General features: G+C 46.2%; 1 protein-coding gene across 5 annotated transcripts; it reads left to right on the top strand.

Annotated features, from left to right (window-relative positions):
• Nucleotides 1-409: 409 nt before the first annotated feature.
• LRATD2 (LRAT domain containing 2) lies at nt 410-6255 on the top strand. 5 transcript variants are annotated; one of them, XR_010750506.1, is made up of 3 exons: nt 416-917; nt 1488-5118; nt 5236-6255. XR_010750506.1 is itself a non-coding variant. In XM_066379493.1 (2 exons), exon 2 carries the CDS (start codon nt 1584-1586, stop codon nt 2514-2516), a length of 933 nt encoding a protein of 310 aa, XP_066235590.1. In that variant the 5' UTR covers nt 410-917; nt 1449-1583; the 3' UTR covers nt 2517-6255. The 5 variants fall into 5 exon arrangements, 3 of the variants coding, with proteins under 3 accessions (XP_066235590.1, XP_066235589.1, XP_066235588.1); XR_010750505.1 differs by having other exon boundaries at nt 5197-6255; XM_066379493.1 differs by having other exon boundaries at nt 410-917; nt 1449-6255.
• The last annotated feature ends 11849 nt before the right edge of the window (nt 6256-18104 follow it).

Genomic DNA, 18104 nt, shown 5'->3' with positions numbered 1-18104 from the left:
AGAAAAAAATCTTTGCTTTGAACATTGGCAAGAAACATGCTCTAGGAAAGAAATGACGTGGTGTTTTTACTTCCTAATGACTGGCCCTGCCTCTCCAGGTACTCTGGCAAAGAGGCGAAAAGGAGAAGAAACCAAACAGAAAACTCTTATTCCCTCTTTCATCTCTAACACTGGCAGGCGGCGGTTTGCCTTCCAACTTCTTTTTAAAGCCCACAGCTCGGAAAAACCCGAACTGTGCCAGCAGCGACGACCCCAAAGCAGGCCCGGCTCTAAGAGGGCAAGTGGAGTTCCCAGCGGCCAGCGCAGACAACCACGCTCAGCGCGCCAGCCTCGGCCAGGGCGTTGAGAATTTACCAGCGGGATTTAAACCCGCTCCGGCGCGGGGGGCGTGGCCTGGGCGGAGCCCCGCGGCCCCGGTGGGCGGGGCGGGGCGGGGATCCTAGAGGTTCTGCACGGTGTGGGAAAGACCCGGGTTCCGGGAGCGAGCGCCTGTCTCTTTAAATGCCAGGGGCTGCGCTCCCGCCCGGGGAGCCCGGAGCCGGATCTACAATCCTGTACCTCCCGCTCCGGCGCTTGTTGCTCGCCGGACCGATCGGGAGCTGCCGCTGCCGGGCAGCCAGGCTGCTTTCTTCTCTTTCTCGAGCCCCACCTCCCCAGAGAGCCGGCTAAGGCGGAGCAGCAATCCCACCAGGCGGGAGGAGGCGCGAGGTGAACAAGCATTGCCCCCCACCTTCAAGTGTTGAGGCGCTACGTAGCCGAGGGGGCAAGACATGCATCGCTCCCCACTGTCCAGCCTCCTTGCGGCCCGAGCCAGAAGAGGAGGGACTGCGGAGTCCACACCTGCAAACTCGCCCTAGAAGTCTCAGGGTACGACGCGGGCCGCCTCCCCGTTCCCTACGGCCTCCACCTCTCCGCGGGTGAGTTAGCGCAGGTAACCCGATCTAGAGGGCGCGCGCGGGGGGGAAGGGCGGGGAGACGGGAGGAGAAAGAGCCGCAGGTGAGCCAGGTAGGGTGGCTCACCTGCCTGGCCCGTGCTACGTAATCCTTGCCGGTTTCCCCGGGGAAGGAGGCGGGGGGGGGGGGGCGGGTGGTGGTGAGGGAAAGGGGTAGAGGTCGTCTCAGGGGTTAAGTTAGGGCCCTGGGGTAAAACGGGGATTAGGAAAGGGAGAATGGAGTAAAGTTTCCCTTCTTTACCCCTACTGCCTGGGCTTGGCAGGTAGGGTGCAGGCGGAAGCGATAGGAGCAGCTGATGCAATGGACTTTTGCCCGAGCGAGGCGAAGGGCTGGGGGCAGAGGTAGAGCTGAGTTGCTTGGCCTCCTGAGACCGTGGCCCTAGAGGTAGAGAAATGAGGGAAGGCTCGCTATCTCCGAGCTCCCCGTAGAATGGTTCCAGGTTCTCGACCCGAACCTTTTTTTCCATCTCTTAACAAATTGTCCCTTACGCGAAGGGGCTCCAATGTGGCTTCCTTGCCTTCTTTTCCTAACAGGTGGTCTCAGCCCCTGTCTGGGGACCCGTGCCAATGACCGTAGTGGTGGTTTCGCTTTCTCCCCTGTTGGCGGTGTGAACGTGTGTCCGCAGCGTGATGGGCAACCAGATGGAGAAACTGACCCACCTAAGTTATAAAGAAGTTCCCACAGCTGATCCGACTGGCATGGACCGGGACGAAGGGCCTCGCATCGGGGTCTCTTACATCTTTTCCAATGACGACGAGGACGTGGAGCCGCAGCCGCCGCCCCAGGGGCCAGATGGCGGTGGCTCACCCAAAGGCGGGGACGGGCCACCGCTACCCCCGCCGCAGCCCTATGACCCTCGGTTGCACGAGGTGGAGTGCTCCGTGTTCTACCGCGAGGAGTGCATCTACCAGAAAAGCTTCGCGCCAGGCTCCACGGCGCTGAGCACCTACACGCCCGAGAACCTGCTCAACAAGTGCAAGCCTGGCGACCTGGTGGAGTTCGTGTCGCAAGCGCAGTACCCGCACTGGGCTGTATACGTGGGCAACTTCCAGGTGGTGCACTTGCACCGACTGGAGGTGAGCAACAGCTTCCTGACCGACGCGAGCCAGGGCCGGCGTGGCCGCGTGGTGAACGATCTGTACCGCTACAAGCCGCTCAGCCCCAGCGCGGTGGTGCGCAACGCGCTGGCGCACGTGGGCGCCAAGGAGCGCGAGCTGAGCTGGCGCAACTCCGAGAGCTTCGCCGCCTGGTGCCGCTACGGCAAGCGGGAGTTCAAGATCGGCGGCGAGCTGCGCATCGGCAAGCAGCCCTACCGGCTGCAGATCCAGCTCTCTGCGCAGCGCAGCCACACGCTCGAGTTCCAGAGCCTGGAGGACCTGATCATGGAGAAGCGGCGCAACGACCAGATCGGGCGTGCAGCCGTGCTGCAGGAGCTCGCCATGCACCTGCACCCGGCCGAGCCGGAAGAGGGCGACAGCGACGCCGCGCGGACTACGCCGCCTCCCGAGCGCCCCCCTGCGCCCGGCTGGGAGGAGGAGGACCGAGAGGCGGTGGTGCACTGATGGGCGATCGAGTGCAGAGCTGTGAGAGGAAGCTGTGGCAGCAGCCGCTGCCTCCTTCCACTCCTCCTCCACCACCTTCTGGGCCCCATCTGGGCTCCTGGGCCATTTGGAAAACGGAGAATTGGCGAAGTGAGCAGCCAGCTGTGGGTTGAGCTTGTTATCTTGGAGGAAGAGGGAGCAGGTAGGAACACTTTGGCTGGGGGCACTTCCGGCCCGCCCTTTCAGTCTGTCTTCTTTCTGAGGTGGGGCAAACTGTGGACATACCTGACACTAAATCCCTGCTGGACCTGGGTCTAAAATCAACCCTTCAATATGCATGCAGGGATGGAGAGAAAAGTTCGAGTACCAATTCCTGCCATTGCCTCCTGCCTTGGGCTTGGAGGATGCCCTGTACTAAGGCCAGAGTGGGTTTGTGCCCAGCAGAGAGCCACATCTCTCCTACCTCTGTGGAGCTGTGTGTGGGATCCAGAAGGCTGGGTGACTTATTTTATGGGATTCCTGGGATGAAAGCCTACAGAAACCAGAACTAGGTCTGGGAGCAGCAGACCAAAACCGAGCAGCCGCCTGTGAAGTGTAACAGAGTCCAGTAAACTTGGGCTGCAAAACAAAGACTTTGCTACCTCCCTCCTCCCCATCCCCAGGTAATTCATCTTCTGGAGCTGGCTGAGTCTCCTGCCACCTCCTGCTCCACCAGCCACTTCCCAGGTTACAAGTAAATCATTGTCATGGGCCAGCCCGGGGAAGGATTCAATTATGGTTGCGTTTGGCTGTCTTTGTCTCTCGCCTGCTATTGTAGGCACTTACAGCTGTGTTATTTGTTATCAAAGGAGGGAATAGCCTTTTGTGTCTCTGATCTAATTAAACCTGCTAGGCTGTGTTCATCTGCAGGTCACACATGGGATTGGCTGGTGCTAGCCCATAAAGTATCCACTACAGAAGCAGCCAAACAGGTTTGTCCTGGCAGGAATTATATAGTTAATCACTCCCGCCTCCCTCCAAACCTCGTTTTCCTGAACAGTGAAGATAACCTTTTTAAATTGTTAGGCTTTGGTGGTAGTCCTGTGAATTTTAATTTTCCCTCACTGCTCCATCTTTGTCACTTTTGTTTTGCTGCTGGTAAAATCTTAGGCTTGAGGCCTAGATCAATGATAAAGTATTTATTTTGATAGCCACACTTGATGCACGCTTAATTCAAGATGCAAAGTCTTGTTATATTTCAGCGGTCTCCTTGTTGCTTGGAGAACATCCCTTCAGAGTCTTTATCAAGAGAGCTGACAACAGTCACAAATGCCACCTGGTGTAGTCAGTGCCAAATCTGGTGACAGTCCTAAAGCACAGGTTAGTGATTGTGGGATCTGTTGGCAGCAGGCTGGCAGATACTGTTTGGATCCGTTGCTGTGCTACAGTTTGCTTTACTCTGAGGCTCAAAAATTTTTTTATAACCTGTTCCTTGGACTCATGTGAGCTCTTTAATGATATGGGCCCTGGATTTCAGAATGCGTCTCTAAGGCACATGGGCATTGCTAACGCTGTCTCAAAAATTGAGTCAAGTGTTTCTTCCTTTTGGAAGTCTTGGGAGATGACACTGAACACGTCCTTTGGTAATCTAATTCGTACAGTTGGTGTAGAATCGTACTTGAGTGGTCATCCTTGGGTCTCCCGCCTGGAGATGTGAATCAAGGCAACAAAACTTGAAGGATTTTCTTGTATACTTTTTCCAATTTTGGCAGTTGAGGCCATAATTTTTCATTCTTTATAGCACCTCAACATGACATTTAATTACGAGGGCATTAGCTGTGTTCCCTGTTTGAACAGGGATTGCCAAAATGGTCCTGTCACTTTGTTAAAGGTGAACCATGTTTAGCCCCAGACTGTGACTTTGGGGACACATCATTCCCTTTTGAAAATGTAGCTCTGGTTTCCTTAGTAAATCTCACCACTTTGCGTTTATGTTCTCTTGCTCATGGAAAAGCAGAGTGAGAGAAACAAGTGGGCAGAGACATCGAGGAGAGCTTACCCTACCTAACAGATTTGGATTTCCTTTTTTGCTTAACGCACTGATGAAAACTCAAAGTCATGACTAGTGTGCAGACAGCAGGAAGAAGGAACAGCACAGCCAGTCCAGTAGCGCTGGGTAGCCAGCGGCTCTCTTTTCCACTTCCCCATCCGCCTCCCTCCTTTGCCTTCACACGGAAAGTGAATGTCACCGGTCACACTGACGTGTAGCAGTGACTTATCTGTTGTTGGCAAACAAACTGCTTTTTTGTGAGAAGTCTCAACGTGAAGAACTCCTGTGAGATCTCCACCAACAATCGCATGCTGCCTCTAGAGAACAGGTTTTTGATAACAGGGCTTGAAAATGAGTTAGAAGAGGAAATGGATCTTCTCCAGGTGCCGTCTCCCCGTGGAAAGCAAGCGTTTTGTTACGGGGTACCGGAGATGCGAAATACAATATGGAATCCCGAGGAGCGGTGAGTCCAGCAGAAGTTTTTGTAGTGTTACGAAGCTTCAGTTTAAACAACAACCAAGCAGTGAAGGTTCCAAGAATGGAGAATCGAATCAACTCTTGGCTCCTTCCTCAAGATGGCAGTGTTGTGGATAAGTGAGTTTTTAATCCCCAGCAATGGCTACATCTGGCACTTTAAAATATATATATTTAATAATTTTTGTTTCTTCTTAGGATTAAGACTGGAGAACTGCTTTGTCCTTTGAATTACAGATGCTCTTTGAAGGAGAGAAATATCGATTCCAGTGTTCTTCAGAAGCTCCCGCAGGGAGAAGCAGGACACCCGCCCGGTACGGAGGCTAAGTGTAGTCAGACAGATTCTATTTTCCTACTTGAGCCACTATTTTATTAGGACTGCTTGTGTATGTCAGAGGAACCCACAACTTCAGCCACACAACTTTTTGTACTGAAAGATCTCAACCTTTTGTAATTCCTATTTCACATTTAATTTAAAGTAAATTTATAGCACTAAAATGCCTAGCAGAAGGCTTTATTCCAGACCTGTAAGGACATTTTTAGTTTTTATGAAAAATGGCCCTTCAGGGGTTAAATGTGTCATGTCTTTGGTGCTTCGGACCCGAATTGCACCACTAGACAACACCACAACCACTTGGAAACATATTTTTGGAAGCAAAACTCTAATTTTATACAACATACGCTATGGAGAGAAGAAAATTTAAGGACTACTTGTTTTCTATTTTTTTCCTTAACAAAATGGAATCCACTATGTTAAAGACTTTTGATATTGTGTGATTGCCTAACCGTTTTTATTATGAATTGGAAGAGAATCTAGTGATCATAGTCATTGAATGGATTTGCTTGGGAAGTTATATTTTATTTATGATTTTTTTTTTAAATCAGGGTAACTAAACTTGACTGGTTTATTCAACTTTTTATTATGTTGTTTTGTTTTTCGCTATAACACTTGTAACCCACGGAGAATTATGTTAACTAACACAGTAAATTCTACATGTATTTTTTTTCCTAGTGAATCATGTAAACTTTATTTGTGTTGGAAATTGTATGTGTTCAATCAATGTTATGTTCTCATACCACTTCTTGTAGAGGAGGTTCCAATTTAAAAATGTATCATTTCCTTCAAAATGAAGGGCAGTGCTTAGTTAAATAAAAGATCAATTGACATCTTTTAAACCCTTTCCTCTTCAATATATCTTATTCAAATCTGTCAAGTTCTTTTGAAAAATGCTATGAGGGTTTCCAATAAACCATCTATTAGGGTTAACTGAATTTATAATTCCATTTGTGTACTTTTTTTTTTTTTTTTGGACATTTTTGGTCCATATCCAAGCTCCTTGGCTTAACTGCAGTTCTTATCTTTTCTCTTGCTCCGTAAACATTCTGATGAATTCTTTAGTGCCCGAGAACCTTCCCTACACTGGCTGTGTGAGAATGAATCATCCATTTGTTTCTACCCTGTGGGTGCTCATGAAAAATGTCTCACGAATACAGGTTTTCTCAGTACACATTGATATGCAGAATTAACACAAACATTGCTGGAAACCACCCACACATTTAGGAATCCACACTGGGGAGATACAGGATTTGTATCAGTGACCCATGTTGCATCTTCTAGAGTCCCAGACAAATAGAATGAGCTCAGGGAGTAATTTAATTACCGGAAGTGGACAGGTGTGATCGCGTGGCACTGTTGGCCTGATCTGGATGCCGGTGCCAGCAGGTGGTAAAGGGAATAGATGTCGCATCTGGGACTCCTGTGTGTGTGTGGGGGGGCACCTCATACTTTCACCTGAAAATGCCGTCACAGTCCTTTGAGGTTCAAAAGCCTGAGTTTTGTCATCAGACTCCTGTGAGAATTTTAAATGGGAAGAAAGTTGAATGGAAGGCTATCAGGAGCTCAAGAGCGGTGAGACCCTTACCCCTCGTGTGGGAGTCCTTTGCCATGGTTCTCATTGCACACGAAAGACAGGAGGGATGCCCAGGCTGGAGTGTGCATTTCTTGGGTGATTTTGGTGTGATGTTGGTGGAGGCTGCTGGGGTCCCACTTCTAAGAGGGCTGAGCTTGCTTAGTGTAGGAAAAAACATGTTTGAAAGCATTTAAAGCAAGCTCGAAATGCAGAGGCTCAGAGTATGTGCAGAAAGGCTTTTATTTCTTTGTACTGAATTTACTGGGAAAACTGCTGATCGAACAAATACAGCAGTTTTATCTGCAGAGTAGATGCAAGAATGATTAGTGTCCATTTGCAGTCACAACAGGGTACAGTGTGTGAAGGGGTAGAAGATGTTGAGCCCTCGCCCAGGTATTAGAACATACAGAAATTAAACAGAAAGCTCCAGAGATAGTCCCTGCCCCTGAGCATGGTTCGAAGGGGAAATCAATTTCACTCCTACGTAGAGGACAGATAATAATAAAAAGTGGCCCTGTAAATGCTGATGGTTGGTAGGCTTTCAGACAAAGTAAATGTGTATAGGCTTAATTGGAGTACTCCTGATGGAGAAATTGGATAAAAAAAAAAAACCCTGAAGGTGTAAATGACGGAGAATGGGATATAACTAATACACCTAATATTCACAAGGTAGTTAACTGGGAGGCTCCCGAATTGCCAGTGCCTAATGTGCAAGGTCAACCAGGTCCATAGTTTCTGGCCTCGTATAAGTTACGTTCAAACAGGTGAGGCAGATCACTAACCAAAAAGAAATTTGGCAAGAAGGCATTTCATTACAGTTGTTATCGGTGCAGTAAAGTCAATGTACAGGGTGTATGTGGGAGGACCCCTCTCCATCAAAGAATCAGTGAAGGTAGGCCCTAGCTGATTGGCTCAGTGGATAGTGTCGGCCAGGCCTGCAGACGCCCTGTGTTCGATCCCTGGTCAGAGCACACATGAGAAACGACCATCTGCCTCTTTTCTCCTCCCTCGCCCCCTTCTCTCTTCCCCTCTCACAGCTAGTGGCTCGATTGCTTCTTTGGCCCTGGACGCTGAGGGTAGCTCAGCTGATTTGAGCCTGGGCCCCAGACAGGGATTGGCCGGTGGATCTCAGTCGGAGTGCATTCAGGAGTCTGTCTCTCCATCTCCCCTCATCTCACTTAAAAATAGGAGTCAGTGAAGGTTTCTCTGAGGAAGGGTTTATGTTGAGCTCTGAAGGAAGTAGAGGAGAAAGCAGGTACTGCAGAGTGGGTGAGATTACATTAATTTAGGGAGGAAGGCTGGGGAGTAAGTGAGTGGACACTGAGTGTTCTCAAGATGCCTTTGCTTCATGCTCCAGCCCAGTACCCAGTAGTCGTGTCTTCTTTGGGGGAGGGGGGGTCCCTTCCATACCAGGCTGTCTAACTCATGGATGCATCTCTGACACTTGACCCAGGACCAGGCAGAGACCCTCATGGGAAAGGCTGAGTAAGTGAATGAATTTGGGGTTCGGGTTTGGTAGACTAGAAAACCCTCATATTATCTCAGGTTGATGCTATGACTGTGGGCTGAGAGCAAAACAGCCATGGTTTGTAGGAGGGATTGGACAGGGAGAGCAAATGGTGACTATCCTCCCCTCACCCAGAACAAGAGGTTGTACTGCTAATGCTGTTGGTGGCTTCAGTTGCCAGGCAGGTTCCGGAGTGGAGGGTGAAGCTGAGCCTTTGCCAGCTACGAGGGAGAGGCGAAGTGGCCCAGGCCAGGCTGGAGGGGAGCAGAGGTCAGAGGAAGCCGGGGGTTAGCAGCCTGTCTGCCATCGCCCTGGAATCGTGACTGAGGAACAGTTCATTGTCTCAGCTGGCCAACACCAGCCACTGCTGTAGTAGCTTCTCTAGTGCCCTGTTAGAGTGTGGCCGTAAATGAATCAAGATGAGCTCGCAGCTCCTTTCTCTGGGAAACTTGTACAATGATGTCATCAACTCCTAAGGTCTGGTGATCTTGATATTCAGGGCATTCTTTTTAACTTTATTACTTTGAGGAATCTCAGTTGAGCCAAACTGGAGGTAGAGAGAGGGTCTGACCTAGGCACACAGAATTGAATAGTGGTTAAGACTTAACAGTCAAACTACCTGGGTATTTCCACTCTGAGCTCTGCCTGTAATTAACCTTGGGAGAAGTTATATACTTGCTTGAAAAAATGTACTTCCTCTCTGTACAGTGTACCGTGTGTCAGTGGTCAACTCACTTAACTCTCTCCATTGCAATTGTGTTTGTAAAATAACAATATATAATATACAATAATATAATTGGACTATAATAATTGTATCTACTTCAAGTGGATGTTGTGAGCACAAAATGAAACAATAGCCATAAAGCCCAGATCAATACCTATTCTGATTAACTAGAGAAAATTTGGGCTATTGTGTGTTCAGAAGCCTTATTCAAAATAAATAAAAATTACTGTCTGGTAGAGATCAGGGTTCTTTCCTTTCATCCTAGAGGATTTCTTAGCTAGATACAAGAAATTAGTAAAATAAGAAAGAGATGACTCTAGTTAACACTTTAGTTGTTCAAGCCACTGCTGTAGTGTTTCTAATGTTTCTTGAGCTTTGATCTTTGGTAGATGAGATGTTTAACAATTTCTTATTATGTTTACTCATTAATTCAAATATTTCCCGAGAACTCTGAAGGTGTGAAGTGCTGGAGAGCCAAGGGAAGGATGAGAGGGAGATTAATTGCAGGATTATTAACAGTGATGAGGTCACCTTGCCCACACTGCCCTATTTCAGTCATCACACAGCCTTCTGGACAGATGCTAATATTTTCATTTTGTAATTGAGGAAACGGGTTTAGAGAAATGAGGTGATCTGTCCATGGTCACATAGCTAATAAATGACAGCTCTGGCCTGGAACAGGATCGCTGGTCTCCAAAGCCCCAGGCTGTGGTCCCTCCGCTGAAAGGTCATCTGACCACTCTCGCCCTGGTGGCCACCTCTCCCTTCTTACCTGTGGAGAATGCCTTCTTCTGCCCCAACTTCTGGGGTGCTGCGGTATCTGGGGATTTGCAGCAACTCTCCAGGCCCTGACTCTGGGAAGCTAGAAGAGGCAGGTAGACTAGGAGAGGTAACTCTCAGACAGGGGGGATTGTCCATCCTTATCACGATTTAACAATGACAAGCCTGGGGCCAGTGTTCACTACCCTGTAATTAGGCCCACCCTCCCTGTGGCTGAGCACCTTGCCCATCCCTGCTCAAACTGCCCTTCCATCTGTCCTTTTGTGACTCCACTTCCCCCTTCAGGCCAAGGTCAGGTCACACAGGCCTGCTTCCAATCCTAGCTCTGCCCTGACTTGCTGTGTGACATTGGGCAAGCTAGTAACTTCTTTAAGCCACTGTGGCTTATCTAAAAAGTGAGGCTACTAAGAGTGCCTACTCCATAGGGCTGTTCCTTGCCTTCCCTGAGACAATGTAAACACAGGTCACCTGGGGGCACTTAGGTGTGGCATGTGGCCAGATTGGCTCTGCCACAAATATGATAGAGGACCTCGAGAGGTCCCTTGACCACTGGAGGGCCCTGGATCTGCTTGTTTGTGTATGGTACACCCAACTCCAGCAGGAGGAGTCCAGGACAAGAGTCTCAGTGCAACTCTATCTTTGAGGTGTTTGGATAGAGGTTGCTAGGTGCACTGCTTAATTATAATTAATTAATACTAATTAGTACTGATTCCTATGCCATAGTAAATATGAAAAAGTTAATAAGGATAATAATAATAACTGAATTTTAGGGAGTGCTTTTACTGTGAAAAAGTAGGGACTAAACGCAAAAAAAAATTTTTTTTTTTAATTGGCAAATTTTGTGATGATCTTATATTAGAACGAAATCTGGGTCACGGATGAGGAAAAAAGGTGATGATAGGAGTAAGTTAATTAATGTGTCCTTTATTTTAGAAAAAGTATTTACAATTTTGTTTTTTATATTTAAATTTTTGAACGCTGATTAAAATTTTTATTTTATTGATTGATTTCAGAGAGAAAGGGAGAAAATGAGAAAGAGAGACATCGATTTGTTGTTCCACTTGTGCATTGCCTGGTGATTCTGGTATGTGCCCTGACGGGATCAGACCCGCAACCTTGGCGTATTGAGAGGATTCTCTAAGCCACGGAACTCCTGGCCAGGACAACACTGGTTTTCCCCCCATACCAGAGCACATTTCTCATTGCTGCCTGGCTCGCCTTTTGGCCAGTCCATGGAGAGAATTCTCCTGTATCTCAGTGGATATGCATGACTTATCCTACTTAATCCTAATGGAGTCTATTTGTTTCATATTTTACAAAGAGGAAGGTTGTTCATAAAGTCACAAAGCGTCAAATGGTGGCAGTTCTTTGTGCCAACATCACTGTCGTACTTAAAAAAATAATAGACTTTGTGTTTTAGAGTTGTTTTAGGTTCACCACAGAATTAAATGGCAAACGCAGAGTTTGCCATACCCCCTCCAAGCTCATAGCCTGCCTGCCATCAGCAGGGGTCTCAGTGAGGTCAGCGGCTTCCAGTGATGAACTAACATCGACACATCATTGTCAGCCATAGTTTATATGAGGTTTCCCTTTTTGTGTTGTGCATTCCACGGTTTTGACAAATGCATCCATCATTATAGAAGCATACAAAAGAGTTTTACTCAATTTGTCCCCCTCCCCCCATTGGGGAAGGGGACGGGAAAGGGGTCAGATTGGACTTCCTGGGGAGAGTGGAGCAGGTCTTGTCAGGGGAAGGTTCTGACATAAGCCTGCTCCCATCTCCCCCACCGCTTGTTTTAGGGGTAAAATGCACATCTATCGTTGTACGATGGGGGAAGGGGGGGGGGGTGAGAACAAGTATTATAAAGTGCTTAGTCATTCTTTCTGTCTTTTCCATAGCGCTGATAGAGATTTCAGCCAACTGGGGTACGTTAGCAAAAACGGTGAAAGGCTATCGATTTGACTGAAGTCATGGTGCTCTGTTGGGCACAGCTGTCCGGCTGACTCTGGGCGGTTCTGAGCCGGGCCAGGACGGTGAGGCCTGGGGCTGCTCTGTGTTCCCAGGGAGCCGTGGGCCTTGTGGAAAGCACTGGCTGGTGTTGGGGTCAGGCCCAGGACTGTCATCCCAGCGCCTCCCCTTTCTGTGTCCCCGGGACAGGCGACCTCACCTGGCCCAGCAGGCTGCAGCACACTCATTGGTAAAGTGGGAGAACGCATCACCTCCCTCGTGCGGTTGTGGAGTCCGTGGAAAACGCAGAAACCACTCCGCAGTAGTCCTGGCACGGAGTTTCATGCGCAGGGAGTGCTTGGGGTCATTGCCCATCTCCCCTTTTTCTGTTTTGCCCAGTGTTTATGACTCAACACCAGAATCTCACAGGTGCGTTTCAGATTGGAGCAGGGTAAGCCAAACTTGACCAGATTTTGCTCAATGATGAAACACTTGGTTTTTTAATGATTAATGCTGTCTGGCCTTCAGTGTTTGGGGGAAATCATAAGTATATGTGTAACATACATGCACACACACACACACACACCCCAACAAGCCACGTGCATCCTTTCATCTGACTGGTTGGGCCCCACCCCGACAGCCGGACAGGCGCAGGCACTAACATCCTCATAAAGCTGTAACTATTCGATGACCTCCCTGGGCAGTGCCCGTCTCCGCCTGCCCTTTAAGCCTGTGAATATTTTTAATGATGTCATTTTATTACCTTTTTTTTAATATTTCAAAAATAACATGTGCTTAATATAAAATAAGTTCAAATACCCAAGCAGATTCGCTAGAATGAAAGGCCATCGTCCATTGCCTTCTTTAACCCATCCCACCTCAACAAGTGTTCTCAAGGGTGAGTGTGTTGTGTGTTCCTTCTAAGTTTTTTCCTATGAATATTCAAATATGATATCTGCATATATTTTCCCAGTTTGTAAAAACTAGATTATGCTGTCCATTTTATTCTGCCACTTTTTTACTCATCAATAAATTAACTTTCTTTTATATTAGTACATAAGGTGTCTAGAATATTCTTTTTAAACTCTTCAAGTATTTCATTGTATAAAGCTTCTGTTTCATACTGATGCTTTCTTTCATTGATGCCCATTTAAACTATATCCAGTGTTGCCTAATTAGAAATGATACTACATCTTGCTATACCTGCTCTTGGCACATATGTGAGTATTTCTGAAGGATATAATTGTTGTAGTGAAATTTCTGGATTTAAAGTTATGCAAAATTGATATTTTGATAGGAACAGCCATATGGCTCTCTATGAAAGATTGGGCCAATTTACAGTAATGCTGATAACATCCTCAAGTGTTTGAAAATGTTTGTTTACTCAGAGGTATATTGTTGTTTGAGTTTCTATGAGAGTTTTATTTTTTTGCCACTTGAGCTAGTCTCATTGGTATCACCAAGAATTCAAATCAGTGGTTTACCAATTTTATTCTGTTATAGACATTCTAATTCTCTCAGCCTTTGGTTATTGGATTAGCCTTGCGAATTTGAGAGTCCAATCTGTGAACTCGAACAAACAGTAGAAAATAGTGGTGGAAGGTATCCAATGTTATCCTTCTTTTAAAAACGTAAATTAGAGTGTTTTCCATCCTTAGTGGCTTCCAATAGTCATTTTTATTACCTTTTTTTTTAATATTTCAAAAATAACATGTGCTTAATATAAAATAAGTTCAAATACCCAAGCAGATTCGCTAGAATGAAAGGCCAATTAAGGATTAAATCGAAGGGTCTTCTTGTGGCCTGTTGGCCAGCACACTCCAGCCTCTGCTTATGTTGCGATTTTACTTCCTATCATTCCCCATTGCAGGGTACATTCCAGAGTCCCAGCTCTTGTTTGTCTTCCTAAACCCGGCAAGGGATTTCTTTCTTGCTTCAGAACAGAGTGTGTGTATACATACACACACACGTATACATATATGTGTATATATAGACATGTGTATATATATATGTACACACACACACACACACACACACACACACACATATTTGAAACTAAAACTTTACCAAACATTCCTAACTGTACTATGATGACATATAGTAAGATGATTTGGTAGACAAATTAATGGTCTCCTCCCCAAAGATGTCTGGATTCTAATCCCCAACCGTGAATACGTTTTCTGACTAAAATCCCAAAATTGAGGGTTTATTGGGAAGGGGGAGCCAATACGTAAAGCTTCATATTTTCACCAATGTACCCCATCACTTCATACCAACCTTTCCTTTGAACACCTGTCACGCCCTTCACCTTTGCTTTGGAAAGGCAAGTGTTTACTACCTCTCTGGTGCCTCCAGAGCCCTGAGTTTAGGCTCACTAGGAAAGCAGAAATTGTGTACAGAGGTATAAATGATGATTTAATAGTGTGTGCTTGTTAGAGAAATCACATTAAAGAATCAGAAGGAACTTGGCAGTAACTAAGACAATGAGAATGATATATTTAACTGGGATATATAGTTAGGGGCAAGAGGACATCTCCAGCAATGACAACACTCATTTGTGATGTAATACACTTCCAAAGCATGTTTCATAGATTATTATATTTGATCTTTGCATCTTTTCCTTAAGATATTATTAGTACTGTGTTCCTTGAACAGCTGTCAGAATTGAGCCTCAGAGAAAAGGGGAAATACAGTGTTTATTGAGCACACGCTACATGCCAAACTCCATGATTGGAACCTTACAGATGGGATTTCATTTATCTCTAGCATAACCTAGGATTTTGTCCCTATAAATCTCACTTTACAGATGAAGTTATGACTCATCCATGATCGCTGCGCTGTGAAATGGACCAAACAAGATTCAGCCCCACAGTTAACCCGACTCCTGAGCCACTCAGTGCTGTTACTGCTTAACAGTGACGCTGGTAGGCAGACATTTCCCAGACTACATCATCACAAGGGCTTCTCTCCAGACTTCTGCAGCACTGCTGGAAGTTGAAGACTTAGATCTTCTTCAGTGCTCCCTGTTACTCTCAAAAGCGCGTTGATGAAGGCAAGAAACTGAGCACTTCGACTGGGAGATGACAGAGCACTGAGGGAAGTCAGGAGCCCCGTGTGCAAGAAGCTTTGATTGTTACTGTAACTTTTTATTCGGGCACCATACCAAAGTTGCTGGAATGAACACAGCAAAAGAACCTCTGTCTCCATTTTACGCAGATTCATCTTCTGTTAATGTTTTATCCCATCTGAACAGCGCGAGTGGGATAAATGTTTTCAATGTCAGGCTTACCCAAGGACTCTGTGCATCTAGTGGCTTCTTTAGACCTCATCTGAGGACTCTCTTATTCATCCTTCCTGACCCGTGTTCTCAAGTTGAGTTTTGCATTACTGCTCAGAATTTCCTTCTCTCTCTCAGTGTGAGTATGAGTCTGGCTCGACAGCCAATGAGCTTGAACCTGGATCAGTGTTCTCCTGCTTACTAGCCATTGTAACTTTTAGAGAGGCAGTTTCCTCATCTGAAAAAAAAAAAGGTAGGCCTGAACTAGTACCTTCTGGAGTGTTTGGGGAGATTATATGGAATCATGTGAAAATAAAAGGTTTTTTCACAGCACCAAGCACAAGGTGAAATTCCCTAGAAACATACACTCACATTGCCAAGGACCCATACTCATCCTGTAGTTATTTATACAGCTGTACCCATTGTTAAAATGTTCATATCAGTTGATAAATAGCTGCTTCTCTGAAACCCACCCCTCACCACCGTAGTATCCCCACCTTCCTAGCCACTGTCCCAGGACACTCCCCCCATATTCCCACCATCCCACTAACAGGCCCAGGCCTACAGAGTTGGGGCCTCTGGCTCTCTGCTGCAGCTCTCCAGGTCGTGTTTGGATTGGTTGATGACTGCTGAAGTATGTTAATATCACTGCAGTATGTTAGCTTAGTGCCTGTAAGTACTGTCACAGCCATTTACAAATGACATCGTCGGAAGAGCAGGAGGGAATGAGTAACTTTGCCCAAGGTCACACAGTTAAGAAGGACTTAAACCTGAGACTGTTTAATTTCCAAACCATGTCCAGTCTCTGTGGAGTAGATTACCATCCTCAAAGTCTGGTTCAACCCTGTGGCCTTGGGCAGTGGCCTGCGTCTCTCAGAGGGGACACAGTGAGAATGATTCTCCTGACCTCCCTACCTCTCCAGACATTGAAGAGTGCCAAGATAGGGACATGTTCCTTGTCCTTTTGTTCAGGGCAAACAATCGAGTTCAGCGGTCAATTTTAGGCCAGAGATCAAACTCAACTCGTTAATTATTCACAGAGCTGGAAACTGCTCTTCCCCTGAAACTGCTTAAGCCAGTTGAGACAAGCCAAGACTACAAAGCTGGTCAAACAAACTTGTTGAAAATAACTGGTCAAAGCAGAGCATACAGGTATTTTTAGAGAGGGAACGTGAGCCAATGAAAGCAAAGACAAAACGAAAGGAGATGGTCTCGGGAGACAGATTGAGCCCAAGTATGGGCTGTGCCCTATTCGGCAAGTTATGTAATAAGTAGCCGTTGCTTCATTATTTGCAAAAGGAGAATAAGTACCTTGAAGAGTTATGTAGAGCCAGATCCAATGGGAGCACAGCCTAGAGCTCAGTGCCTGGCACCAGGAGTAAGAGTCCAAGTATATACTCACCTGGACTCCAGAACGCTGTGGATCTCTCTCCCAGGGGCTCCCAGCAGTCCCCTGCGGGCCAGGAGTGAACGTGTATCTTGCCAGATCACTGACCACAAGGATGTGGCTGTTTACCAAGGGAATGGAAATCTGTTAGCTGCTGTACTCTGGGGTCTTGACTCCCCATCAGGCCTGGCTCGCAGTAGAGGAGAATACTCAGCCATGCTCAGGCCTTGCCTTCACTGTATGAGAAGAGGGCATGGCATGACAAGAGACAGCTCATAGTTTAGGAGCTGGTTTGCTTCCTGTGGTACAGAAGGGGTCTAGGAAAGTCGAAACATGCCTCCCTACGTCTGATCCTTGTTCCCCAGAAATAACGATTTAGCAGGTTCTTGTATCTCTTTCCATAAACGAGTCAATTAGCCTTTCTTCCTTTTATACAAAAGGAATCATAACATAATGATAGCTAATACTTATTATGTCTTTGCTATGTGCCTGAGAATATTTTAAGCATCTTGTATTTAACCCTTGTGACAATTCTGTGAAATAGGTATTGTTTTTATCTTTTTTTTCAGATGAGGAAACAGGTTAAATTGTGTACCTAAAGTCACACAATATGTAAGGACAGGAGAAAAGCCAGGAAGTCAACACAAATCTATCTTACTCTGTTTTATACTTACATAATATCTCTTAACATGAATGAATAATAGTTTAAGTTGTTGAATATTGAAGTCTAAGTCTGGTCTAACAATGACAGTTGCATTGAACATCTTGTATATTCTTGGAGTTCTAACTTTCATTTGATGTCTGCTTTGTGACAGGCACTCTGGCACTCTCTTTACATGTATTAGAGCATTTATTGCCCACACTCATTTGATGAGGTTAGGAATTATCCATTTTGAAGATAAGGATCTTGAGACTCCAAGCAGTTAAGTAACTTGCCCATAGTCCCGGGGTTAGTGAATGGCAGAAGGTAGAGTTGAACTTGGCTGTCTGATTCCAGAACCTAACAGCACTGTGACTATGGAACATACATGGCTGTGTGTAAAAATGCCCACAAGGCATTCATACAACTACAGGGAGCTTCGCCTTTGAATACCATTACCCTTTGATGCTTTTTCTCTTGTGTATTAATCTCAATAAGACTCCATTTTCATACCTACTAATGGAGTTAATAATACTACTATGTACTATGAACTGAATTGTGTTTCCCCAAAATTTGTATGTTGAAGTTTGTAGTACTCTAGCCCGCTGGGATCTACCAATGTCATGTGGAAGAAACCCACTCAAGACACAAACTTATATTAAGAGGGAGAGGGGAAGGCCTGCCAAGGAAGGCAAAGAAGATCTCCTGAATTTCTTTCTCCCCCAGTTTTTATTGATCAGAAGCAGAAAAAGGGTAACAGAATTACAAGGGAAGGAGATTAGGTGACAAAGGGAAAGAATGATTAATGGCCATTTTGCTGACATGGAAAAAGGGCTAATTTGGGTCAGTACATTTTTTTTTTCTTTTGCTAATTAACAAGCCCAAAGGAAGGGGCAATCTAGAACCTCTAGGCTAATTTTCTAAAGCCCATTC

The sequence above is a fragment of the Saccopteryx leptura genome, chromosome 3 (assembly GCF_036850995.1).
Source record: "Saccopteryx leptura isolate mSacLep1 chromosome 3, mSacLep1_pri_phased_curated, whole genome shotgun sequence".
NCBI lineage: Eukaryota > Metazoa > Chordata > Mammalia > Chiroptera > Emballonuridae > Saccopteryx > Saccopteryx leptura.
The sequence above is the reverse complement of the archived record's forward strand: the minus strand, read 5'-3'. Positions and strand labels throughout refer to the sequence as shown.